The sequence below is a fragment of the Mesoplodon densirostris genome, chromosome 14, assembly GCF_025265405.1.
Source record: "Mesoplodon densirostris isolate mMesDen1 chromosome 14, mMesDen1 primary haplotype, whole genome shotgun sequence".
In the NCBI taxonomy this organism is placed as follows: Eukaryota; Metazoa; Chordata; class Mammalia; order Artiodactyla; family Ziphiidae; genus Mesoplodon; species Mesoplodon densirostris.
Window position 1 is genome coordinate 51,735,689 of NC_082674.1, and position 27,362 is coordinate 51,763,050.

At 42.6% G+C, this 27,362-nt stretch overlaps 1 protein-coding gene across 2 annotated transcripts in view; it reads left to right on the forward strand.

Moving 5' to 3' along the window:
* The first annotated feature begins 904 nt into the window (after positions 1-904).
* Positions 905-27,362, forward strand: part of LOC132502059 (activator of 90 kDa heat shock protein ATPase homolog 2) — a 29,566-nt gene continuing 3,108 nt past the window's right edge. For both annotated transcript variants that reach the window (XM_060117862.1, XM_060117863.1), the window contains exons 1-4: positions 905-1,075; positions 2,290-2,480; positions 24,332-24,417; positions 26,264-26,378. In XM_060117862.1, coding sequence (XP_059973845.1) covers positions 996-1,075; positions 2,290-2,480; positions 24,332-24,417; positions 26,264-26,378 — 472 coding nt within the window. In that variant the 5' untranslated portion in view covers positions 905-995. The remainder of the gene's footprint in view (positions 1,076-2,289; positions 2,481-24,331; positions 24,418-26,263; positions 26,379-27,362) is intronic.

Sequence of the window (27,362 nt, forward strand, 5' to 3'; positions counted from 1 at the left end):
TTGTAAAATTGAATCGAGCTGCAGTGATATACGCTTGCAATCACATTCTTTTGTCATCTAGAAAGGACTATTACATGAATAAAATGTAAACATTCCCGAAGTAACTGGGAACTTGGTAGCTCGTGCTACTTGGACAGGTGGCGGAAAGGCGTGAGACTTGGCGTCCAGGAGAGAGCCAGAGGGCACCAACTCCGTAGGAATTTCAACAGAACACGAATACGGTGTAAAGAGGACGCGCTCCGCCGAGACCACCTCCGCCTTGCATCGTGGGCGCGCTCCGACCTCAGCAAGTCGGTCGCACAGCAAACAGGGTGACCAAGTGCTCGCGAGGGTCGTGTCCTCGAGAGGACCGAACACCGTCAGCACGGCCGGTGGCAATCCGACGGCCGTTTCCTGTCTGCAGCCCCGGTGCAGCTCTCAGGCGCCCCTTACTCACCGTCCCGCTTGCCAGCACTGAAGGTCATCGCTGCAGTAATAATAACGAACCGTTGAGAGGCGTCCGGCCTTCCCCAGCCCGTGCACTTGCGAGACCCAAGGCGGGGCCCAAGGCCTCCGCAAACCCCACCCGGCCTCCCAGGTCGCCCCCTCCCCAGCGCCGTAGCTCGGGCCCCTAGCCTACCCACCGCCGCCCCCGACGCGGGTCTCCTGGGCCCCGAGCCCTCCCCTCCTGGCCCGCACCCGCCTCGGGCCCAACCCCCTCCCGGGGGCGGGCTTCCTGAGCCCAGACGCCCCCCGCCCCCTCCACCCTCCGGGCCCCGCCCCGCGCCCCCGCCCCTCGGAACCAGCTCCGCTCTCGCTCTCCCGGAGCTCCGCAGTGGGGCTAGCGGGGCTAGCGGGGCGGGCGGGGCCGGGTGGCGCAGGGGGCGGGGATTTCTGGCACTTTCTGGGCGCTGCGAACGCTCTGATCTTGGGTTCGAAGGCCGGAAACGTCGGCGGTGGAGCCGTAGCGCCGCCGCGGCCCTTGTTCTCCGCTGAGGCCGCGCCGCAGCGCAGACATGGCCAAGTGGGGCCAGGGGGACCCGCGCTGGATCGTGGAGGAGCGGGAGGACGGGACCAACGTGAACAACTGGCACTGGTGCGGCCGGGCAGGGGCCGGGGCCGCGGCTTCCGGGCCTCCTCCCTCCGGAGCCGGCGGGCGGGGCGGGGTGGGGGGGGGACCCTCTGCGAGCGCCCGGCGCCCTGTGCCCCGTGCCCCGGGTGCAGGGGCGGCCGGGTGTCTCGGGGCGCCTCCCGGGCCGTGGTGGGCCCCGGGCCGGGTGAGTGGGGAGGGTTGGAGGCTGCACAGGTGCAGATGCTCGTCTTTAGCCTCAGGGCTTGCAGAGCCCTTGGAGCCTGGAGACCCGGGGTCTTATCTGCACCGGCTCTGGGACTTCACTTTCCTCTTTTTGAAAGTTGGGTTGGGTCCCAGGAATACAAGTCATTCTTGACTTACCGCTTCAGCTTCGGCAGTCTCTGACCTTAGAAGCTCTCCCCGCGCCGTCCCTCCCCCCCAGCCCCTTGAAGTTTGGGGGAGTTAAAATGAAGGTAGAAAGTGTGTGTGTGTGTGTGTGTGTGTGTGTGTGTGTGGTACGTATGTATTGGAAAGAACAGGAATTTGGATCTGAACTCCACATCTGACTTGATGAGTCTCTGGTGAGCCCTGCCTTCTAGGAGTTCTTACTAGTTACCCATCCTTTTTTTTTATCTCATCTGGAGCTTGGGCTGATTTTTGCCCCTCGCTCTTCAGTCAGAGCTTCAGGAATTGATGTTCTCTGCTCTGGTCCTCTGAGGGCTGTGCTACCGCAAGGCCATCAAGGTGATGCTGAGGCAGGTCCAGGGCAGAGCAAAGCCTTAACCTGTGAGGGCATCCTTCCCTGGGGGAGTCCTGGCTTGGGGTTGGGAAGAGCTGACCTCTCCTTTCCCAGCCTTTTCACCATGGACACTTATGGACTTCTCTCTGCTCATTTACACCCCTTAAAATGGGAACATTATTTGGGAAGATTGTATGAGATAATATCTGTGTGAAAACCTTGTTAATTTGTCTTATTACGATAAAAGTTATTTCAGTTATAATTACCTTTTCATGTGGCCCAGGCTTTACCCCTCCATTTCCACCAGGTGAGATTTCGAGACCTCCTTTCCCCCAAATAAACCAGTGTTTTTAAGACAAAATACCACCCAACAGCTGCTTGAGAGGAATTGGGCTGATCTGGACTGGGCCAGGGCATTATCCTGATTCCCCAGGGTGGGCGTGTGGACACCAGTGGGGGCTTCCATTCACCGCTCTTCCCTTCTTTTGGCCCTCGGCAGGACAGAGCGGGATGCCACCAGCTGGTCCAAGGGGAAGCTCCGCGAGCTCCTGGTGGGCATTGCCGTGGAGAATGAGGCTGGCCGTTGCGAGATCAGTGAGCTGAAGCAGGTGGAAGGCGAGGCTTCCTGCAGCAGCCGCAAAGGAAAGCTGATTTTCTTCTATGAGTGGAACATCAAACTGGGCTGGAAAGGTAACAGGGTCCTCCAGGTACAGGTGGGGCTGGGGGCTGTGCTGGGGCAGAGTTGGTTGATTCATTAGTCATTCATTCAACAGATATATTTAGAACTCCTGCTATGGGCCCCTGAATTGGTGTTTGGAGTTCTGGACACCCTTACTGCACGTGGAGTTCCTTGTCCAACCAGCTGTGGGCTTCCCTTTCTCCCAGCACTCAGAGCTCTTTAGGGCTCTTAGCTGTCAGCTGGATTCAATCTGCCAGGCATTTGTGAGCACTAGCGTTTCCTGGAGCTGCTGCCTGCAGCACTCTTCCCCTCGATAGGTGCCTGCTGGCTCCTTCAGCTCTTTCAGGTTTGCATCCTGAGTAAAGCCATCTGTCTCCATTCTCTAACAGTTTCAGATCCCTTCCTTGTACTGTTTCCCTTCCCTGCTTTATTTCTCCCCAAAGCACTGATATTTGGCACACTACATATGGTTACATTATTATTGTTCTGGATTCCCCTTTTCTCCCCATTCATCAGGGCAGAGATTTTTTAAAATATAAGCTTTATTGAGATATAATTCACATACCATACAGTTCACCCATTTAAAGTGTACAATTCCCTGGTTTTCAGTATATTCACAGAGTTGTGCAGCCATCACTACAGTCAATTATAGAACATTTTCATCTCTCCCCCCAAACCATGTACTTGTTAGCAGTCACTCCCCCAGTCCTTGCAACCTCTAATCTAATTTCTGTCTCCATGGATTTGCCTGTTCTGGACATTTCATATGAATGGTATCACACAGTATGTGGTCTTTTGTGAGTAGCTTCTTTCACTTGACATAATGTTTTCAAGGTTCATCTGTCTTGTAGCATGTTTCATTCTTTTTCATTGTTGACTAACGTTCTGTTGTATAGATGTAGCACATTTTGTTTATCTGTTCATCAGTTGATAGACATTTTGGTTGTTTTCATTCTTTGGGTCTTTGGGTCACGGATTGATTGGTTTTGTTTCCAGATCACTGTCTGAAACGTTGTGTTTGTTGAATGAATAAATTTCTCCTGTGGTGCCTGGCTCCTTGCTGGGTGGACAGTCTATACTCAATAAATATTTGTTGAAATAACCATGGATATGAAGACAAAGGGAAAGGGAAAAGGAAAAGGAGGAGAGAGGGCAAGATCTGGTTCTGGAGGATGGTGCTGTGTTTGGGCCTCAGCTTGTGTCAGCTTCTTTCTTGAGAGTTTGGGTTAGAGAGCTGCCTGGTGAGCTGTCCTTGGGCCTCTGTCCTAGTGGCTGTCTTGCTAACTGGAGCCAGGCCAGAGCCCAGGGAATGTTCAGCGAGCATCAAAAGCAGTACCACTTGTGCCTTGAAACCTTCTGGCTGGGGGTTTGCTCTCAGTTGCTCCCTCAGTGGCTGCTCTTGGCTGGATCATAGCAGGGTCTGTCTCCTTACACATCCAGCTCCCCAAGACAGGGGCTCTGAGGTTCCCAAGGAAACTCATGGTCTTGTGTCTCTTCCATCTCCCTTAGCTAGAAGCAGCAACCGGCTCCTTTGTAGGATAAGACCCAGCAACTCCCAGGCAACAGCCAGAGGGCAGACGGAACAGGGCTTCCCTGACCCCGTGTGCTTTCTCCTCTAGTAGTTAGTCCTAGACGTGGCTAGTGGGATCCGCTGGGGAGGAGACAATACTCTGGTCTTCCTTTTTTTTTTTAAATTAAATTTTAATTATATTAAATTTAGCTTTCTCAGATTTATTGAGATATAATTGATTTATAACATTGTATGAGTGAAAGGTATACAACATGATGATTTGACATATGTGTATATTGCAAAACTGATTTCCACAATAAGGTTAGCTAAAATATCCATCACCTCATATAGTTACAAATTTTTGTGTGTATGTTGAGAACTTTTAAGATCTGCTCTCTTAGCAGTTTTCAAATGTATAATACTGAATTGCTTACCCTGCTGTCCATTACATCCTCAAAACTTACTCATCATATAAGTGGAAGTTATATGCGCCCTTTGTGTCTTTTGACCACCTTCACCACCCTTCCCTCTGCCACCTTGCAACCACCAGTCTACTTTCTGTTTCTGTGAGTTTGGTTTTTTTTTTGATTACACATATAAATGAGATCATACAGTATTTGGTTTTCTCTGACTTATTTCATTTAGCATAATGCCCTCAAGGTTCATCCATGTTGTCACAAATGGCAAGATTTCCCTTCTTTTTTGTGGCTGAATAATATTCCATTGTGTAAATATGCCACATTCTCTTTATTCATTCATCCATCGATGGACGCTTAGGTTGTTTGCATGTCTTGGCTACCATAAATAATGCTGTATTGAATATCGGGGTGCAGATATGTCTTTGAGATAGTGATTCCATTTCCTTTGGCTATATATCCAGAAGTGGAATTGCTACATCATGTGGTAATTCTATTTTTAATTTTTGAGGAACCTCTATACAGTTTTCCATAGTGGCTGCACCAATTTACATTCCCACCAATAGTGCATGAGGGTTCCCTTTTCTCCACATCCTCACCAGCACTTATCTCTTTTTGATAGTAGCCATTCTAACAGGGGTATAGTGTTATCTCTTTATGGTTTTGATTTACATTTCCCTGATGATTAATGATGTTAGACACCTTTTCAGGTACCTGTTGGGCATTTGAATATTTTCTTTGCATAAATGTCTATTCAGTTCCTTTGCCCATCTTTTTAATAGTATTTTTTTTTTGCTATTGAGTTGTATGATTCCTTACATATTTTGTATATTAACTCATCAGATATGGTTTACAAATATTTTCTCCTATTCTGTAGGTTGCCTTTTCATTTTGTTGATTGTTTCTTTTGCTGTGCAGAAGCTTTTTAGTTTGAGTAGTCCCTAGACCAACATCAAGGAGCTTTTTCCCTTTTTCCCTAGGAGTTTTATGGATTCAGGTCTTACATTTAAGTTTTTAATCCATTTCAAGTTAATTTTTGTGTATAGTGTATATTTTGTGTATAGTGTAAGATTCATTTTCATTCTTTTGCATGTGAATATCCAGTTTTCCCAGCACCATTTGTTGAAGGTAGTATCTTTTACCCGTGGAGTATTTTTGTTTCTCTTGTCATATATTAGTTGACCACATATGCATGGGTTTATTTCTGGGCTCTTGATTCTGTTCCATTGGTACATGTCTTTTTTTTAGGCCAGTACCATACTGTTTTGATCACTCTTGCTTTGTAGTAAAGTTTGAAATCAGGAATTGTGATGCCTCCAGCTTTGCTCTTCTTTCTTGGGATTGCTTTGGCTATCAGAGTGTTTTGTGGTTCCATGTAAATTTTAGGATTGTTTTTTCTACTTCTGTAAAAAAATACCACTGGAATCTTGGTAGGGATTGCATTGAATGTACAGATGCCTTTGTGTAGTATGGACATTTTAAAAAAATTTTTATTTATTTATTTATTTTATGCAGTGAGTTCTTACTAGTTATCTATTTTATACATATTAGTGTATATATGTCAATCCCAATCTCCCAAGTAGTATGGACATTTTAACAATATTAATTCTTCCAAGACATGAGCATAGGATATCTTTCATCAGTGTCTTATAGTTTCCCATCTACAGATCTTTTATCTCCTAGGTCAAATTTATTCCTAAGTATATACCGTTTTTGCTGCTATTGTAAATGGTATGTTTTCTTTATTTCTTTTTCAGATAGTTCATTGTTAGTGTATTGAAAAGCAACTGATTTTTTTTTTTGCGGTACGCAGGCCTCTCACTGTTGTGGAGCACAGGCTTTGGACGCGCAGGCTCAGCGGCCATGGCTCACGGGCCCAGCTGCTCCGTGGCATGTGGGATCTTCCCAGACCGGGGCACGAACCCGTGTCCCCTGCATCGGCAGGTGGACTCTCAACCACTGTGCCACCAGGGAAGCCCAAGCAACTGATTTTTGTATGTTGATTTTCTATCCTGAAACTTTACTGAATTTATTTATTAGTTCTAACGGTCTCTTGGATTTTTTTTGTATATATGATCATGTGCTATGCAAATAGAGGTAATTTTACCTTTTCCTTTCCAATTTGGATGCCTTTTATTTCTTTTTCTTGCTTGATTGCTCTGGCTAGGACTTCCAGTACTGTGTTGAATGGGAGTGGTGAGAGTGGGTACCCTTATCTTGTTGCTGTTATTAGAGGAAAAGCTTCCAACATTTCACCGTTGAGTACGATGTCAGCTGTGGGGTTGTCATATATATATCGCCTTTATTATGTTGAGATATGTTTCTATTATGCCCACTTTGTTGGGAGTTTTTATTATCTGTGGATGTTGAATTTTCTCAAATGCTTTTTCTGCATGAATTGAGATGATCATATTATCTTTATTTTTCATTGTATTAATGTGACGCATCACATTTGACTTGGGTATTAAACCATCCTTGCATCCCAGGGATTAATCCCATTAATCATAGTATTTGATCCTTTTAATGTGCTGTTGAACTCAATTTGCCAGTATTTTGTTGAGAATTTTTACATCTATATTCATCAGGTATATTTGTCTGTAATTTTTTCTTTTCTTTTTTTTTTGTTGGCCACACTGTGTGGCATGTGGATCTTAGTTCCCTGACCAGGGATCAAACCTGGGCCTCCTGCAGTGGAAGTGCAGTCTTAACTACTGGATGGCTGAGTAACCCTGTAATTTTTTCTTGTAGTGTCCTTAACTGGCTTTAGTATCCTGGTAATGCTGGCCTCTTAAAATGAGTCTGGGAATGTTCCCTCTCTTCAGTTTTTGGGAAGAGTTTGAAAAGGGTTGATGTTAATTCTTTTAATTCTTTCCCTCAACCACTGCGCCACCGGGGAAGCCCGGAAATTTGTACTTTTGACCACTTTCACCCGTTTTACCCATTCCACCACCCACTGTCTCTGGCAACCACTAATCTGTTCTCTGTATCTATGACTTTGGATTTTTCTTTTTTAATTGCTGTATCCGTGCACCTTCTTTTATTTAAATTAATTAATTTTGGGCTGCATTGGGTCTTTCGTTAATGCATGTGGGCTTTCTCTAGTTGTGGCGAGTGAGGGCTACTCTTCGTTGTGGTGCGTGGGCTTCTCTCTGCAGTGGCTTCTCTTTGTTGTGGGGCACTGGCTCTAGGTGTGCAGGCTTCAGTAGTAGTGGTGCGCGGGCTCAGTACTCGTGGCTTGCGGGCTCCAGAGTGCAGGCTCAGTAGTTGTGGAGGATGTGCTTAGTTGTTCCGCAGCATGTGGGATCTTCCAGGACCAGGGCTCAAACCTGTGTCCCCTGCATTTACAGGCGGATTCTTAACCACTGTGCCACCAGGGAAGTCCGACTTTGGTTTTTTGTTTTATTTTTTTCTTTTAGATTCCACATATAAGTGAGATCAAATAGTATTTGTCTTTCTGACTTATTTTATTTAGCACAATGCCCTCAAGTTCCATCCAGGTTGCTACAATTAGCAGGAGTTTTTTCTTTTTTATAGCTAAATAATATTCCATTGTGTGTATGTACTACATTTTCTTTATCTGTTCATCCACTGATGGACACTTAGGTTGCTTCCATGTCTTAGCTATTGTAAATAATGCTGCAGTGAACATGTGGATGCATATATCTTTTCAAATTAGTGTTATTGTTTCCTTTGGATATATACCCAGAACTGGAATTGCTGGATCATATGGTAGTTCTATTTTTAATTTATGGAGGAACCTTCATACTGTTTTCCATAGTGGTTGCACCAGTTTACATTCCTACCAGCAGTGCACAAGGGCTGCTTTTTCTCCACATCCTTGCCAACACTCATTATTTCTTCCCTTTTTAACACATTACTGACTGGGGGATTTTTGCAGAAACTAATGCCTGTGGCTGGCAATTTGTTATGTAAGTGAATATTGAAACACCTGCGTTTGAGTAAATATCAACAACTTTTTTTCACTTAATGTATTTATTTGAAACTTAGTACATGTCTTACTAAAGGATTCTATTATTTCATTAGAGTGTGATAGGCAGTAAAGCAGGCACCTCTGTGCAGGGGAAAGAACATCTATTACAAATATACTTTTCACTGCGCTTTCTCCTGGAAGAGCAGATTCTACACTTTGTGGTGGCATTTTTTATTAGTCCTGTGGGTATTATTTCATATAGAATATGTTCTTTTATTTTACCTGATAGTCAACAAGGTGGATTTTTGTGGAGGGGCTCTTTTAGAAATGCCACAAGAAGCACCAGGTGCGGGACGACCACTACATTCACAAGACTGGTCAGTTGCCCATTCTCTAGCTACTGCTAACAAAAATTGCTTGTTAAGTCATTTTATTATGTGCATTAAGGCTACAATAAATTTTAAATGCATTGAATAAACTGTAATTACTCAAACAGAAACCCACTTTCTCATACCATTTTCGAGTTTTCTGGAGAATATTGAAGTTTGCCAGATATTGATCGATCGATCAACTCCTTTCATATATTTTTGTTGTGTTTTGTTTTGCTTTTGATATGATTCTACTTTTAAAGTATTTTTTTGGTTGCACCAGGTTTTAGTTGCGGCAGGTGGGCTCCTTAGTTGTAGCTTGCCAGCTCCTTAGTTGCGGCATGTGGGTTCAGTTGCGGCAGAGGGGTTCCTTAGTTGCAGCTCCAGGGCTCCTTAGTTGTGGCATGCGAACTCTTAGTTGTGGCATGCGAACTCTAAGTTGCGGCATGGGAACTTTAAGTTGCAGCGTGCATGTGGGATCTAGTTCCCTGACCAGGGATCGAACCCGGGCCCCCTGCATTGGGAGCACAGAGTCTTATCCACTGTACCACTGAAGAAGTCCCTCATATATTTATTATACTCTAATATACAAGTGGGCTTAGTTATCTGATGGCCAGTCCTCCTGTCTTCCTTTCATGTAGATGTTATGGAGGCATCATGAATAGTTGTCACTATGCGGACTAGCCTCTTGTCTTTCCATGTAAGAAGAATCACTTCTCCCTTCCATAAGAATGTAATTTCTCCCCCTGTAGATTTTAAATTTCTCCTTTAATTGGTTTGGTAGACCACAATTCTCTCTTATAGTCCCACAAACTCTGGTTTTATTTTTCAACAGTATTTCAGATGTGGACACACTGTTGTAATAATTGTCTTGGTACATATGGTGCTGTGAACCAAGATAAGGTTGTAGGACTGATAATATTGTTGCAGTTTCTTTCCTTCACCTGTGTAAATCTCAAGGTAGCATATATATCCAGTTTCACTTTCGCTAACCATCCTGACCAAAATTCCATATTTTGTAAGTTTTCTGGGATTATAAGTTTTGAATCTGAGTTGTCCTCTCCACTTTATCATTGCCTTATCAAGTGATAGCTCTTGTTTGTATATAGATCGATTGAAATTTTGGTAGAAAATAATCCAAAAGAGGTTTAACTTTTGAAATTCTGTCTGTAGGAAGTAGAGTTTCTGAGTTATTAAAGTGAAAAGCTGTCATTATTTGTTTGAACCTTATTCTCATCAGAATCTTCGGAAAGACAGGTGTTTCAAGTAAGGGATCAGTCAACCAGTATTCTTTCCAGTGTGACTTATTTGTCCCATCAAATTATTAATCCAAGAAACTTCTTCGTGTCACTATTGGTTACATCAGTCTATTTTAAAGCCTTACCATACTCTTTATATGATTTTTCATTCTGTTGGTGATACAAGTTTGTTTGAGAAGCGACCAACTCGAAAAAGTTATTGCCAAAAAAAAATGAATTCTGTTATGTCACTAACACTTTGCGGGTTATTACATTCAGTAGTTACACCTGACACACCTGTAAAGTCTTCTAATTTTCATGAAATGTCTTCAATCCACTCTTCTGTAGAAGCAAAGGAGCATTCTCCAGCACCGTGAGTTTCGTTTCCACTTTCCGTATCAGAATCAATCACTAAGGTTTTCTGTCTTTTTGTGGGTCTAATATTCACATCGTCTGAATCAACTATATTCTGAAGAATTATCATCTTCTGAGACACTAGGATATATGTTGCTTGGACAGTCAGAGAAAGTATCTGCATAAAATTGACCAAAAAATTCTTCACTCAAAATTTCACAATGTGTCATTTTTGAAAATTTTACGGTAATAAACTTGCATTTGTAGTATACACAAGGTTGGAACAAATGAATGATAACGACAATCATAAGTTGATTAATGAATCCTTGATCAATTTTAAGCTCTAACAACTTTGCAAGGTGATGTTAATTGTATCACTCTCTAAAAATGTATTGATACGTCTCTGGTCAATAACGTTCAGGTAACAAAAGACATATTAATACATCTCTGGTCAATACGTTGTTAATAAAAGACACTGTAACAGGTGTGAGGTGATATTGCATTGTGCTTTTGATGTATACTTCCGTGATGTTGAGCACCATTTCATGTACCTGTTGGCCATTTGTATGTCTTTGGAAAAATGTCTCTTCAGATTTTCTGCCTATTTTCTAACCAGATTGTTTTTTGTTACTGAGTTTTATAAGTTCCTTATATATTTTGAATATTAACCCCTTATCATATACATAATTTACAAATATTTTTTCTCATTCAGTAGGTTGCCTTTTCATTTTGTTGAGTTTTCTTTGCAGAAGCTTTTTAGTTTGACTAGTCCCGCTTGTTTATATTTGCTTTTGGTGTTAAATCTAAAAATCATTGCCAAGAACATTGTCAAGGAGCTTATCACCTATGTATTCTTCTAGGGCTTTTGTGGTTTCAGGTCTTAGGTTCAAGTCTTCAGTTCACTTTGAGTTAATTTTTTGTGTATGGTGTAAGATAGTGGTCCAGTGTCATTGTTTTGCTTGTGGCTGCCAGTTTTCTCAACATCATTTATTGAGGAGACTGTCCTTTCCTCACTGTATATTATTGACTCCTTTGTCAAAGCTTAATTGACCACATATGCATGGATTTATTTTTGGTCTCTCTGTTCTCTTCCATTGATCTGTGTACCTGTTTTTTATGCCAATACCATACTCTTTTGATTACTATATCTTTTTTAATATTTTTTTTATTAGTTTCTGCTTTATAACAAAGTGAATCAGTCATACATATATATCTGTTCCCACATCCCTTCCCTCTTGCGTCTCCCTCCCTGATTACTATATCTTTATAATATAGTTTGAAATCAGGAAGTATGATGCCTTCAGCTTTGTTCTTTTTCAAGATTGCTTAGGCTGTTTGGGGTCTTTTGTGGTTGCATACCAATTTTAGGATTGTTTGTTCTATTTCTGTGAAAAATGCCATTGGAATTTCAACAGGCATTGCATTGAATCTGTAGATTGCTCATTATATCTTTTCTTCTGCTAACTTTGGGCTTAGTTTGTTCTTTTTCTAGTTCCTTGTTGTGTAATGTCAGGCTCTTTATATGAGATATTTCTCTTTTTTTGTCGTTTTATGAGTTTACAGCTACAAACTTCCCTCTTAGAACTGGGTTTGCTGCATCTCATAAGTGTTTGTGTTTACATTTTTATTTGTACCAAGATATTTTTAAATTTTCCCTTTGATTTCTTTGAGCCATTAGCTGTTCAGGAGTATTTTAATTTTAATTTCCATGTATTTGTGAACTTTCCAGCTTTCGTTCTGTTACTGATTTTTAGTTTCATACCATTTGTGGTTGGAAAAGATACTTATTATAATTTCCATCTTTTTGAATTTGTTGAGACCTGTTTTTTGGCCTAACTTATGATTTATCCTAGAAAATGTTCTGTGGGTGCTTGAGAAAAATGCATATTCTGTTTCTCTTTGATGGAATGTTCAGTATATGTTTGTTAGGTGTATTTCATGTATAGTGTTGTTCAGATCTGATATTTCCCTATTGGTTTTCTGTCTGGATGATATATCCATTGTTCAGAGTAGGGCATTAAAGTCCCCAACTATTATTGTATTGCTGTTTATTTCTCCTTATAAGTTTTCTAAGTAATTGCTTTATATATTTAGGTGCTGCAGTATTAGGTGCATAAATATTTACAATTATTATATCTTGATGAATTGACTCCTTTAGCATTATATAATCACTTTCTTTGTTTGTTTTGACCATTTTTGGCTTAAAGTCTTATTTGTCTAATATAAGTATAGCTACTCCTGCTTTCTTTTGGTTAATATTTCCTTGAAGTATCTTTTCCATCCCTCTACTCTCAGTTTATGTGTATCCTTAAAGCTAAAGTGAGTCTCTTGTAGGCAGCATGTTGTTGGATCTTGTTTTTTTTTTCATCCAGTCAGCCGTTCTGTGCCTTTTGATTGGAGAATTTAATCCATTTATATTTAAAGTAACTATTGATAGGTAAGGACTTACTATTGCCATTTCATTAATTCTTTCCTGACTGTTTTGTAGATCCTATCTTCTTTGCTTCCTCTCTTGCCAGCTCTTTAGTCATTTACTGCCTTTTTGTGCTGGTATGCTTTGACTCCTTTATCATAACCTTTTGTGGTTTTTCCTTTGTGGTTAACCTGAGGTGTATATAAAATATATTTATAACACTCTATTTAAACTGATAACTTAAATTTGATAGCATACAGAAATTTATACTTCTTCCCCCCTCACATTTTAGGTTATTGATGTTACAATTTACATATTTTTACATTGTGTATCCAATAACAAATTCTCATAGTTATGGTTATTTTAAATTCATTTGTTTTTTAACTTTTAATGTAGAGTTGTAAGAGAATTACACACCACCATTGCAATATTAGATCATCTGACTTTGTATATGTACCATTACCAGTGAGTTTTACACATTCATATGTTTTTTTTGTGTGTGTGTGGTATGCAGGCCTCTCCCGTTGCGGAGCACAGGCTCCAGACGCGCAGGCTTAGCGACCATGGCTCACGGGCCCAGCCGCTCCGCGGCATGTGGGATCTTCCCAGACCGGGGCATGAACTTGTGTCCCCTGCATCAGCAGGCGGACTCTCAACCACTGCGCCACCAGGGAAGCCCCATTCATATGTTTTTATGATGCTAACTAGCATCCTTTTATTTCAGCTTGAAGAATGTCCTTTAGCATTTCTTATAAGGCAGGTTTAGTGACATTGAGCCCCCTCAGGTTTTGTTTGTTTGGGCAAGTCTCTATCTTTCTTTTACTTCTGAAGGACAGCTTTGCTGGGTATAGTATTCTTGGATGACATATTGTTTCTTTCAGTATTTTGAGTATATCATCCCACTGCTGGCCTGTCAAGTTTCTGTTGAGAAATCCACCTGTAGCCTTATGAAGCTCCCTTGTATGTGAAGAGTCGCTTTTCTCTTGCTGCTTTCAAAATTCTTTTTGTTTTTGATTTTTGACAATTTAACTGTAATGTGTCTTGGTGCAGCCTTTTTTGAGTTCAACCTATCTGCGGGTCCTTTGGGCCTTATGAATCTGGATGTCCATTTCTCTTCTCAGGTTTGGGAAATTTTCAACCATTATTGTTTTAAATAGACTTTCTGTCCCTTTCTTTTTCTTCTCCTTCTGGGACTTCCATAATGCATGTGTTATTTCATTTGATGGTATCACATGACATCCATATTGTTTCTTCACTCTTTTTTTTTTTTGCATCTTTATTGGAGTATAATTGCTTTACAATGGTGTGTTAGTTTTCTGCTTTATAACAAAGTGAATCAGTTATACATATACATCTGTTCCCATATCCCTTCCCTCTTGTGTCTCCCTCCCTCCCACCCTCCCTATCCCACCCCTCCAGGCGGTCACAAAGCACTGATCTGATCTGCCTGTGCTATGCGGCTGCTTCCCACTAACTATCTACCTTACGTTTAGTAGTGTATATATGTCCATGCCTCTCTCTTGCTTTGTCACAGCTTACCCTTCCCCCTCCCCATATCCTCAAGTCCATTCTCAAGTAGGTCTGTGTCTTTTTTTTTTTTTTTTTTTTTAGGTCTGTGTCTTTATTCCCGTTTTACCCCTAGGTTCTTCATGACATTTTTTTTTCTTAAATTCCATATATATGTGTTAGCATATGGTATTTGTCTTTCTCTTTCTGACTTACTTCACTCTGTATGACAGACTGTGGGTCCATCCACCTCATTACAAATAGCTCAATTTCATTTCTTTTTATGGCTAAGTAATATTCCATTGTATATATGTGCCACATCTTCTTTTTATTTTATTTTATTTTATTTTATTTTATTTTTTTATTAGTTTCTGCTTTATAACAAAGTGAATCAGTCATACATATACATCTGTTCCCACATCCCTTCCCTCATGCATCTCCCTCCCTCCCACCCTCCCCATCCCACCCCTCCAGGCGGTCACAAAGCACCGAGCTGATCTCCCTGTGCTCTGCGGCTGCTTCCCACTCTCTATCTACCTTACGTTTGGTAGTGTATATATGTCCATGCCTCTCTTTCGCTTTGTCACAGCTTACCCTTCCCCCTCCCCATATCCTCAAGTCCATTCTCAAGTAGGTCTGTGTCTTTATTCCCGTTTTACCCCTAGGTTCTTCATGACATTTTTTTTTTAATTCCGTAAATATGTGTTAGCATACGGTATTTGTCTTTCTCTTTCTGACTTACTTCACTCTGTATGACAGACTCTAGGTCTATCCACCTCATTACAAATAGCTCAGTTTCGTTTCTTTTTATGGCTGAGTAATATTCCATTGTATATATGTGCCACATCTTCTTGATCCATTCATCCGATGATGGACACTTAGGTTGTTTCCAGCTCCGGGCTATTGTGAATAGAGCTGCAATGAACATTTTGGTACATGTCTCTTTTGAATTATGTTTTTCTCAGGGTATATGCCTAGTAGTGGGATTGCTGGATCATATGGTAGCTCTATTTGTAGTTTTTTAAGGAACCTCCATACTGTTCTCCATAGTGGCTGTACCAATTCAATTCCCACCAGCAGTGCAAGAGTGTTCCCTTTTCTCCACACCCTCTCCAGCATTTATTGTTTCTAGATTTTTTGATGATGGCCATTCTGACTGGTGTGAGATGATATCTCATTGTAGTTTTGATTTGCATTTCTCTAATGATTAATGATGTTGAGCGTTCTTTCAGGTGTTTGTTGGCAGTCTGTATATCTTCTTTGGAGAAATGTCTATTTAAGTCTTCTGCCCTTTTTGATTGGGTTGTTTGTTTTTTTGTTATTGAGCTGCATGAGCTGCTTGTAAATTTTGGAGATTAATCCTTTGTCAGTTGCTTCATTCGCAAATATTTTCTCCCATTCTGAGGGTTGTCTTTTGGTCTTGTTTATGGTTTCTTTTGCTGTGCAAAAGCTTTGAAGTTTCATTAGGTCCCATTTGTTTATCTTTGATTTTATTTCCATTTCTCTAGGAGGTGGGTCCAAAAGGATCTTGCTGTGATTTATGTCATAGAGTGTTCTGCCTATGTTTTCCTCTAAGAGTTTGATAGTTTCTGGCCTTACATTTAGGTCTTTAATCCATTTTGAGCTTATTTTTGTGTATGGTGTTAGGGAGTGATCTAATCTCATACTTTTACATGTTCCTGTCCAGTTTTCCCAGCACCACTTATTGAAGAGGCTGTCCTTTCTCCATTGTACATTCCTGCCTCCTTTATCAAAGATAAGGTGACCATATGTGCGTGGGTTTATCTCTGGGCTTTCTATCCTGTTCCATTGATCTATCTTTGTTTTTGTGCCAGTACCATACTGTCTTGATTACTGTAGCTTTGTAGTATAGTCTGAAGTCAGGGAGCCTGATTCCTCCAGCTCCATTTTTTGTTCTCAAGATTGCTTTGGCTATTCGGGGTCTTTTGTGTTTCCATACAAATTGTGAAATTTTTTGTTCTAGTTCTGTGAAAAATGCCAATGGTAGTTTGATAGGGATTGCATTGAATCTGTAGATTGCTTTGGGTAGTAGAGTCATTTTCACAATATTGATTCTTCCAATCCAAGAACATGGTATATCTCTCCATCTATTTGTATCATCTTTAATTTCTTTCATCAGTGTCTTATAATTTTCTGCATACAGGTCTTTTGTCTCCTTAGGTAGGTTTATTCCTAGATATTTTATTCTTTTTGTTGCAGTGGTAAATGGGAGTGTTTTCTTGATTTCACTTTCAGATTTTTCATCATTAGTGTATAAGAATGCCAGAGATTTCTGTGCATTAATTTTGTATCCTGCTACTTTACCAAATTCATTGATTAGCTCTAGTAGTTTTCTGGTAGCATCTTTAGGATTCTCTATGTAGAGTATCATGTCATCTGCAAACAGTGACAGCTTTACTTCTTCTTTCCCGATTTGGATTCCTTTTATTTCCTTTTCTTCTCTGATTTCTGTGGCTAAAACTTCCAGAACTATGTTGAATAAGAGTGGTGAGAGTGGGCAACCTTGTCTTGTTCCTGATCTTAGTGGAAATGGTTTCACTTTTTCACCATTGAGGACGACGTTAGCTGTGTGTTTGTCATATATGGCCTTGATTATGTTGAGGAACGTTCCCTCTATGCCTACTTTCTGCAGGGTTTTTATCATAAATGGGTGTTGAATTTTGTCGAAAGCTTTCTCTGCATCTATTGAGATGATCATATGGTTTTCCTCCTTCAACTTGTTAATATGGTGTATCACGTTGATTGATTTGCATATATTGAAGAATCCTTGCATTCCTGGAATAAACCCCACTTGATCATGGTGTATGATCCTTTTAATGTGCTGTTGGATTCTGTTTGCTAGTATTTTGTTGAGGATTTTTGCATCTGTGTTCATCAGTGATATTGGCTTGTAGTTTTCTTTCTTTGTGACATCCTTGTCTGGTTTTGGTATCAAGGTGATGGTGGCCTCGTAGAATGAGTTTGGGCGTGTTCCTCCCTCTGCTATATTTTGGAAGAGTTTGAGAAGGATAGGTGTTAGCTCTTCTCTAAATGTTTGATAGAATTCGCCTGTGAAGCCATCTGGTCCTGGGCTTGTTTGTTGGAAGATTTTTAATCACAGTTTCAATTTCAGTGCTTGTGATTGGTCTGTTCATATTTTCTATTTCTTCCTGATTCAGTCTTGGCAGGTTGTGCATTTCTAAGAATTTGTCCATTTCTTCCAGGTTGTCCATTTTATTGGCATAGAGTTTCTTGTAGTAATCTCTCATGATCTTTTGTATTTCTGCAGTGTCAGTTGTTACTTCTCCTTTTTCATTTCTAATTCTATTGATTTGAGTCTTCTCCCTTTTTTTCTTGATGAGTCTGGCTAATGGTTTATCAATTTTGTTTATCTTCTCAAAGAACCAGCTTTTAGTTTTATTGATCTTTGCTATCGTTTCCTTCATTTGTTTTTCATTTATTTCTGATGTGATCTTTATGATTTCTTTCCTTCTGCTAACTTTGGGGGTTTTTTGTTCTTCTTTCTCTAATTGATTTAGGTGCAAGGTCAGGTTGTTTATTCAAGATGTTTCCTGTTTCTTAAGTGGCATTGTATTGCTATAAACTTCCCTCTTAGAACTGCTTTTGCTGCATCCCATAGGTTTTGGGTCGTCGTGTCTCCATTGTCATTTGTTTCTGGGTATTTTTTTATTTCCTCTTTGATTTCTTCAGTGATCACTTCGTTATTAAGTAGTGTATTGTTTAGCCTCCATGTGTTTGTATTTTTTACAGATCTTTTCCTGGAATTGATGTCTAGTCTCATAGCGTTGTGGTTGGAAAAGATACTTGATACAATTTCAATTTTCTTAAATTTACCAAGGCTTGATTTGTGATCCAAGATATGATCTATCCTGGAGAATGTTCCATGAGCACTTGAGAAAAATGTGTATTCTGTTGTTTTTGGATGGAATGTCCTATAAATATCAATTAAGTCCATCTTGTTTAATGTATCATTTAAAGCTTGTGTTTCCTTATTTATTTTCATTTTGGATGATCTGTCCATTGGTGAAAGTGGGGTGTTAAAGTCCCCTACTATGAGTGTGTTACTGTCGATTTCCCCTTTTATGGCTGTTAGTATTTGCCTTATGTATTGAGGTGCTCCTATATTAGGTGCATAAATATTTACAATTGTTATATCTTCTCCTTGGATTGATCCCTTGATCATTATGTAGTGTCCTTCTTTGTCTCTTCTAATAGTCTTTATTTTAAAGTCTCTTTTGTCTGATATAAGAATTGCTACTCCAGTTTTCTTTTGATTTCCATTTGCATGGAATATCTTTTTCCATCTCTTCACTCTCAGTCTGTATGTGTCTCTAGGTCTGAAGTGGGTCTCTTGTAGACAGCATATATATGGGTCTTGTTTTTGTATCCATTCAGCCAGTCTGTGCCTTTTGGTGGGAGCATTTAATCCATTTACATTTAAGGTAGTTATCGATATGTATGTTCCTATTCCCATTTTCTTAATTGTTTTGGGTTTGTTATTATAGGTCTTTTCCTTCTCTTGTGTTTCTTGCCTAGAGAAGTTCCTTTAACATTTGTTTTAACGGTGGTTTGGTGGTGCTGAACTCTCTCAGCTTTTGCTTGTCTGTAAAGGTTTTAATTTCTCCATCAAATCTGAATGAGATCATTGCTGGGTAGAGTAACCTTGGTTGTAGGTTTTTCTCCTTCATCACTTTAAATATGTCCTGCCAATCCCTTCTGGCTTGCAGAGTTTCTGCTGAAAGATCAGCTGTTAACCTTATGGGGATTCCCTTGTGTGTTATTTGTTGTTTTCCCCTTGCTGCTTTTAATATGTTTTCTTTGTATTTAATTTTTGACAGTTTGATTAATATGTTTCTTGGCATGTTTCTCCTTGGATTTATCCTGTATGGGACTCTCTGTGCTTCCTGGACTTGATTAATTATTTCCTTTCCCATATTAGGGAAGTTTTCAACTATAATCTGTCAAATATTTTCTCAGTCCCTTTTTCTCTTCTTCTTCTGGAACCCCTATAATTCGAATATTGGTGCGTTTAATGTTGTCTCAGAGGTCTCTGAGACTGTCATCAGTTCTTTTCATTCTTTTTTCTTTATACTGCTCTGCAGTAGTTATTTCCACTATTTTATCTTCCAGGTCACTTATCCGTTCTTCTACCTCAGGTATTCTGCTATTGATCCCTTCTGGAGTATTTTTAATTTCATTTTTTGTGTTGTTCATTGTTGCTTGTTTCATCTTTAGTTCTTCTAGGTCCTTGTTAAATGTTTCTTGCATTTTCTCTATTCTATTTCCAAGATTTTGGATCATCTTTACTATCAGTATTCTGAATTCTTTTTCAGGTAGACTGCCTATTTCCTCTTCATTTGTTAGGTCTGGTGGGTTTTTATCTTGCTCCTTTATCTGCTGTTTTTCTGTCTTCTCATTTTGCTTATTTTACTGTGTTTGGGGTCTCCTTTTTGCAGGCTTCAGGTTCGTAGTTCCCGTTGTTTTTGGTGACTGTCCCTAGTGGCTAAAGTAGGTTCAGTGGGTTGTGTAGGCTTCCTGGTGGAGGGGACTAGTGCCTGTGTTCTGGTGGATGAGGCTGGATCTTGTCTTTCTGGTGGGCAGGTCCATGTCCGGTGGTGTGTTTTGGGGTGTCTGTGGCCTTATTATGATTTTAGGCAGCCTCTCTGCTAATGGGTGGGGTTGTGTTCCTGTCTTGCTAGTTGTTTGGCATAGGGTGTCCAGCACTGTAGCTTGCTGGTCGTTGAGTGAAGCTGGGTGTTGGTGTTGAGATGGAGATATCTGGGAGATTTTCGCCATTTGTTATTACATGGAGCTGGGAGGTCTCTTGTGGACCAGTGTCTTGAAGTTGGCTCTCCCACTTCAGAGGCACAGCACTGACTGCTGGCTGCAGCACCAAGAGCCTTTCATCCACACGGCTCAGAATAAAAGGGAGAAAAAGTAGAAAGAAAGAAAGAGGATAAAATAAAATAAAATAAAGGTAAAATAAAATAAAGTTATTAAAATAAAAAATAATTATTAAGAAAAAACTTTTTTTAAAAAGTAAAAAAAAAGAACGGACGGATAGAACCCTAGGACAAATGGTGAAAGCAAAGCTATACAGACAAAATCTCACACAGAAGCATACACATACACACTCACAAAAAGAGGAAAAGGGGAAAAAATAATAAATATTGCCCTCAAAGTCCACCTCCTCAATTTGGGATGATTCGCTGTCCATTCATGCACTCCACAGACGCAGGGCACATCAAGCGGACCCGTGGAGCTTTAATCCGCTGCCTCCGAGGCTGCACAGAGAGATTTCCCTGTGTCTTCTTTGCTCTCACAGCTCCCGGGGTTCAGCTTTGGACCTGGCCCTGCCTCTGCATGTAGGTCGCCGGAGGGCGTCTGTTCTTCGCTCAGACAGGCCAGGGTTAAAGGAGCCGCTGATTTGGGGGCTCTGGCTCACTCAGGCGGGGGGAGGGAGGGGTACAGAATGCGGGGCGAGCCTGCGGCGGCAGAGGCCGGCGTGACGTTGTACCAGCCTGAGGCGTGCCGTGCGTTCTCCCGGGGAAGTTGTCCCTGGATCCCAGGACCCTGGCAGTGGCGGGCTGCACAGGCTCCCCGGAAGGGGGGTGTGGATAGTGACCTGTGCTCGCACACAGGCTTCTTGGTGGCGGCAGCAGCAGCCTTAGCGTCTCATGCCCGTCTCTGGGGTCCGCGCTGATAGCCGCGGCTCGCGCCCGTCTCTGGAGCTCCTTTAAGCAGCGCTCTTAATGCTCTCTCCTCGCGCACCAGGAAACAAAGAGGCAAGAAAAAGCCTCTTGCCTCTTCGGGAGCTCCAGACTTTTTCCCGGCTCCCTAGCAGCTAGCTGTGATGCACTAGCCCCCTTCCGGCTGTGTTCACGCCGCCAGCCCCAGTCCTCTCCCTGCTCTCCGACCGAAGCCCGAGCCTCAGCTCCCAGCTCCGCCCACCCCGGCGGGTGAGCAGACAAGCCTCTCGGGCTGGTTAGTGCTGGTCGGCACCGATTCTCTGTGCGGGAATCTCTCCGCTTTGCCCTCCGCACCCCTGTTGCTGCGCTCTCCTCGCGGCTCCAAAGCTTCCCCACTCCGCCACCCGCAATCTCCGCCTGCGAAGGGGCTTCCTAGTGTGTGGAAACCTTTCCTCCTTCACAGCTCCCTCCCACTGGTACAGGTCCCGTCCCTAACCTTTTGTCTCTGTTTTTTCTTTTTTCTTTTGCCCTACCCAGGTACGTGGGGAGTTTCTTACCTTTTGGGAGGTCTGAGGTCTTCTGCCAGCGTTCAGTAGGTGTTCTGTAGGAGTTGTTCCATGTGTAGATGTATTTCTGACGTATCTGTGGGGAGGAAGGTCATCTCCGTGTCTTACTCTTCCGCCATCTTCCCCCTCTCTCCGTTTCTTCACTCTTTTTCATTCTTTTTTTTCTTTTTTGTTTCTCTGACTGGACAATTTCAAATAACCCATCTTTTAGTTTACTAACTGTTTTCTTCTACTAGGTCAGGTTAGCTGTTGAAGCTCTCTATTGAATTCTTCAGTACAGTCATTGTATTCTTTAGCTCCAGGAATTTTGCTGTCCTTGTTTTTTTTAATGATTTCTGTTTCTTCTTTGAACTTATTTTGTTCATGCATTTTCCTAATTTCATTTAGTTGTCTGTGTGTTCTTTTTTTTTTTTTTTTTTTTTTTTTTTTTGCGGTATGCGGGCCTCTCACTGTTGTGGCCTCCCCCGTTGCGGAGCACAGGCTCCGGACGCGCAGGCTCCGGACGCGCAGGCTCAGCGGCCATGGCTCACGGGCCCAGCCGCTCCGTGGCATATGGGATCCTCCCAGACCGGGGCACGAACCCGTATCCCCTGCATCGGCAGGCGGACTCTCAACCACTTGCGCCACCAGGGAGGCCCTGTCTGTGTGTTCTTATAGTTCACTAAATTCTTTAAGAGGTTTATTCTGAATTCCTGGTCATATAGTTCATACATCTCCATTTCTTTGGGTCAGTTTTTAGAGCTTTATTTGGTTCTTTTGGTGGTGTTATGTTTACCTGATTTTTCTTGAGCCTTGATTCCTTGCACTGGTGTCTGTGTGTATAAGTAAGTGGTCTCTTCTTCCATGTTTTACAGGTTTGCTTTGTCAGGGAAAAACCTTCACCATTCAACTTGGGTTATTGGATGTGTCAACTAGTAGTGTCCATGGGCAGGCAGGGCTTGCTGTCAGGCTCTCCAGTTGAGTGTGCTCTGAGGTCAGGGTAGGGGATTACCAGTAGCTGGGCTTTGTGGTCGGGTGAGTCGACTGGGCTCCATGTTTAAGCAGGGCTGCTGAGTGGGCTCCCTGACTAGGCAGGGTTGCTGGCTGTGCTCCATGGTTACATGGGGCCATTAGCTGGGCTCTGCAGTTACCCTTGATTCCAGTCTGTGGAACACTGGCTGTGTTCCCTGGCAGGGTGGTGCCACTGGTTGGACTCTATGATTGGGCAGGGTTATGGACTGGGCTCTGCCATTGCTGCTGGTTGAGTGGGGTCTCAGGCTATGATCCCTGACGAGGTGTTGCTGCTGGTTGGACTCTGTGTTCAGGCAGGGCTGCAGGCAGGGTTTCATGGTAGGACCTTGCCTCAGGCTGTGTTCTGTGACCGCGTGGGACACAGATTGTGCCTTGAAGTTGGGAAGGTCTGCAGGCCTGGCTTCAGCATCCATAGGGTGCTGAGTATACTCAGCTGTTGAACAAGGTTGCAGGCTGTGCTCTCTGGTCAGGAGGGGCTTCCAGCTGTATCCCGCAGTTGGGGAGGCTAGAGACTGTTCTCTGTGGGGTGGGGTCTCTGCTGGGCTCTTCCTCTGGACAAGGCCACAAGCTGTGTTAAGCAATTGGGCAGGGCTGTAGGCTGGGTTCTGAGGCTGCTTGGGGTCACTGTTCAGGCCCCTTGGTTACGCAGGGCTAGAGGCTATGCTCAATAGTTGGGCAGGGCTGCTGGCTTGGCTCCCTGCCCAAGTGGGGCTATTTGGATGGGCTCCAAGGCTGCCCACATCCTCTGGTCGGGCTTCCTGGATGGGCAGCATGGGAAGCTACACTCAGCAATTGAGTGGAGCTATGAATTTGCAGGGCGGTAGAATGGGCTCCACAGCTGGCTTTGGCCTGTTGCCTGGGGACCCAAATCAGGCAGAATTGCCAGCTGAGCTCTGCTCATGTACTGCTGCAAGCAGGAACATGGCCCATCCAGATTTGAGCACTGGTTGCTGAAAGCCCTGCCCCCTTCTCCATCCCTATCTGATTCTCAGTGGTCTCCATGAGTCGAGACCCCAGTGGCCCTCCCAGGAAGCATCCAACAGTGCCGGGGGACCTGCATGTCCACCTTCTGCCCTCTTTTCCTGCTGGAAAAACTGCAGTGGGGCCCTCTCAGTGTGGTTCTCTGTTGGCCTGGCAGAGGGGCAGTTTGGTCAGAGTGTTAAACCACTCCTCATACCCTTCTAATGCAGTCCTTTTCTGCCTCTGGTCCAGGAGAGTGTTCAGCCTCACCTCTGGGTTTTGGGATTTTCACAGTGGTGTCTTGTCCATGGATAGCAGCTAGTTGGTCTTTTTGTGAGGGGGACTGAAGTCGGGAATAACCTGTCACCATCTTGATGTCATCATTGAAGTCAACACTCTGGTCTTGAAAGAAATCAGCTGCATAGAGTCCACACAAACTTCCCCAGGCCACACCTCCCTCCCCTCACTTTTTCTGTGATCAGAACTCATTGTCCCTTTTTGCCTTCCTATCCCTTTTGTGACTCCTCTTCAAGACAGACCTTTATCCTGCTTTGCCTTGGTAAAGAATATTGGGGGATGAAAGAAGAAACATTGGTTAACAGAGCTGTTTACTCCAGTCCCGTGCTTCCACGTGGCCCCTGATCGTGTGTGCACTTTACTTGCCAGGTTCTTACCCCCGCCTTCCTAGGGTGCTTACCTGTGATGTGGGCCAGGGGAGCAGGGTTGATTTGGGTGCGTGTGTGGTGGGGAAGGCTTGGCCTGCCTCGTCCCCACGGTGGCGGTGCCCTGTGAGGAGGGTGGGCTGTTCAGTTAGGCAGGGCAGGTTTACATAAACTGGCTGTTACTTTGTAATTGAGGAACATATTTTGCTCATTTTAGGTATAATTAAAGAATCTGGTGCGAAGCACAAGGGGTTGATTGAAATACCCAACCTGTCTGAAGAAAATGAAGTAGATGACACTGAGGTGAGGTATCTGGTGGAGTTTCTTCTTTTTTTTTTTTAATCAAGTTTCTGTTAGACATGTTGGGCATTTGAAAAACTGTTAATCGGACTGTGTGGTGCTTGTGCGGTAGTTTTGGCGAGCAGTGAGGGCTCGTTTGCTGAGGAGGATAGCTGTACCTGGGCGCAGCGTGGGGTGGGAGAGGGGTGCAGGAGGAAGAGCACACTGGGGAAGTCCTAGACCCCCGTGGACCAGGAGTCGGGCCCAGGCAGGTGACTGCACCCCCCGTGGCCTCCTCATCTGTGACACTGGGTTAATTCACCTTTCAGATACGCGTGACAGTGTACATACTGGAAAGTGCTCAGGTGTTTTGCACAGCTTGGTGAATGGGATTTTGCTGCTTCTCCTCTGCATAGTTGCTCTTTCCCTTCAATAGTGAAAATTCTCAGCTTTTCGCTGTGATCTCCCTTGGTTATACCATGTTTTTTAGTAGATTAGTGTGTGTTGCTTTTGACTGGCTCTTCTGGTTGTCTTGGGAGATAGAGCCTGTGTAACTCCCATGCTTGGTTTACAGTTAGTGCCCTCTTTCAGCCAAAAGCTTGGTTTTGGGGCGAGACCATTTGTACAGCAGCTATATTTTCCAAATGAAGTTAGTTTGATACAGGGTCTTTTTTGATTTGTGAATGTATTCAGTGTGAAGGCCTTCAAGATATAAAAACTAAGTTACACTGAGCCGCTATGAGTTGCCTTTCTTAAAGGTTATAAAAGGCCGTAAAAGTGGGGCTGTCTCGGACATAGCTTCAGATGTGTGTTTGCTGCCCTCGGGCTGTGATTTCACTTTGCTGTATTCAGATCCAACAGCTGAGAAGTGTTTCAGCAGCATATTAAACTCGTCTTTTAGATTCAGCCTGTGGTACAATAGTATTACAGAACAAACTCTTCAGATTAGAACTGGGGCCTGGGAGTAGGCCCAACTCAGCTGAATCACAGGGACACTAGATATTTCAAACCAACACCTCTTCGTTCTGAGACTACTACAGAGGCATCCCCAGAGCAGCATTTTGACGCTTTCCTCTCCCTGTCTCCCCCTCTCTCCTCCTGTCCATTCCTTCCATCCTTCCCTCTTTTCTTTCCTCTCCCTCCTCTCCCTTTCCCAACTCTCCTCCCTGACAAAAAAATGTAGCCCAAGACCAGGCTATTTGGAACTTGGTTTTCCTAATTACACTGGCTTTGGGGTTCTAGATGAGCGCTGTTCAATAGAAATATAATGCAAGCCACATAAGGAACTTAAAATTTTCTAGCAGCCATGTTAAAAAATTTAAAAGAAACAGATGAAATTAGTTTTAATACTTTTTACTTTACCCAAAATATAAAAATATCATTTTAACATGTAATTAGTATCAAAGATATTAATGAGGTTATTTTACATTCTTTTTTGGTACTAAGTCTGCAAAGTCTGGTGTATATTATTTTACACTTAACAGCACATCTCAAATCATACCAGCCGCATTGCAAGTGCTCAGTAGCCACATGTGGCTAAGCGGCTACCATACTAGACAGCGCATTTCTAGACCCTGTGAAAGCCATGGACTACATCATTGATATAATATATATACACATAAAACGTACGCAAATTGGGGGGTTCCCATTCTACGAAGTCCGTTCAAGATTTGGCCACCAACCAGGTCAATGGACCCTTGATTAAAAACCCCTTACATCTTCTCAAACTATATGAAGAAAACCTGTCACGTCTCTTACATCCACTTCTTTCCCTTTCCTCACCATCACAGTTCCCTCATCCATATGTCCCAGAATTGTAAGATTACGTCAAACCAGATTTTTCTTAGGTTTGTATTTTTCTGATTTGTAGGTGAACGTGAGTAAAAAGAAAGGAGATGGGAATATACTGAAGGATCTTATGAAAACTGCAGGCACCGCCAAGGTCAGGGAAGCCCTTGGAGATTACCTGAAGGCACTTAAGACGGGTAAAGAAGGCATCCCTTGTGAACTAGAGGGGCCCTTTTCCATTTACCCAAATAATGCTCTGCACTGTGGTCTGGATTCCCAGGTTAGGCTGATGTCCAAAGCTCTAGAAACAATTCTGTATGCCGCAGGATAAATTGTAGTCTGGAGGTTGAGAGCTAGTCATGAGTTAGACCATAATTAGTGATTATCAGTATTTTACACAGCGTGAACCATTTTGCCTACAGAATTGTTGATAGTTTTCTGGAATAATTATTTTATCAGTTTTTATAATTATTTGTTTAATGTCTGTCTTCTCTGCTAGACTGTAAGCTCCATGAAGGCATGGAAGGAGCCTGTCTTGTTCACTGCTATTATCTCCAGCATCTAGCACAATGCCTAGCATGTAGTAGGTGCTTTATTTTTGTTGAATGAGTGAACGAAAGTGACTGCAGCTATTACAGGTGTAGTTGAGACTTATTTAATCCCTTCACTGTGTGGAATTGAGGTTATTGTCTTCTTCCCTAAATTAGAGAAGTTACCTGCCAGGTAAAATAGCCAGCAGGGCTTGTATGTCTGCACCCCATCCTTGGATTCTGCTGAGTATCTAGGCATTGACATAGATGGGTTTGGGGTTTACACTTTTCCTACGAGATCACACACGCTGCTGGCCCACGGGCTTGAATACTGTGAGGCCAAGCTTTGTGAAGTGATGGTGAAGCAATAAGCCAAGTGTCTGGCTTTGACAGTAAGTGAAGGCCATAAAGCTATTAGTAGTTAGGTGTATAAAATGGAGCTTTTTGGAAAACAACATTTGGAAATTATGCTGTTTTATCAAGAACTAGATAAAAGTGAGGCATTTGATAAAAAGGATAAAAGGCATTTGTTGCCATGGAACTCAGGTTAATGATTAGTTTTATATGTAAAAAATATAGAATGGTCTTGAAATTCTCAAAATGCTGTAGGAATTCTTTTTACAAATATCAGTTCCTTTATATTCTTATATC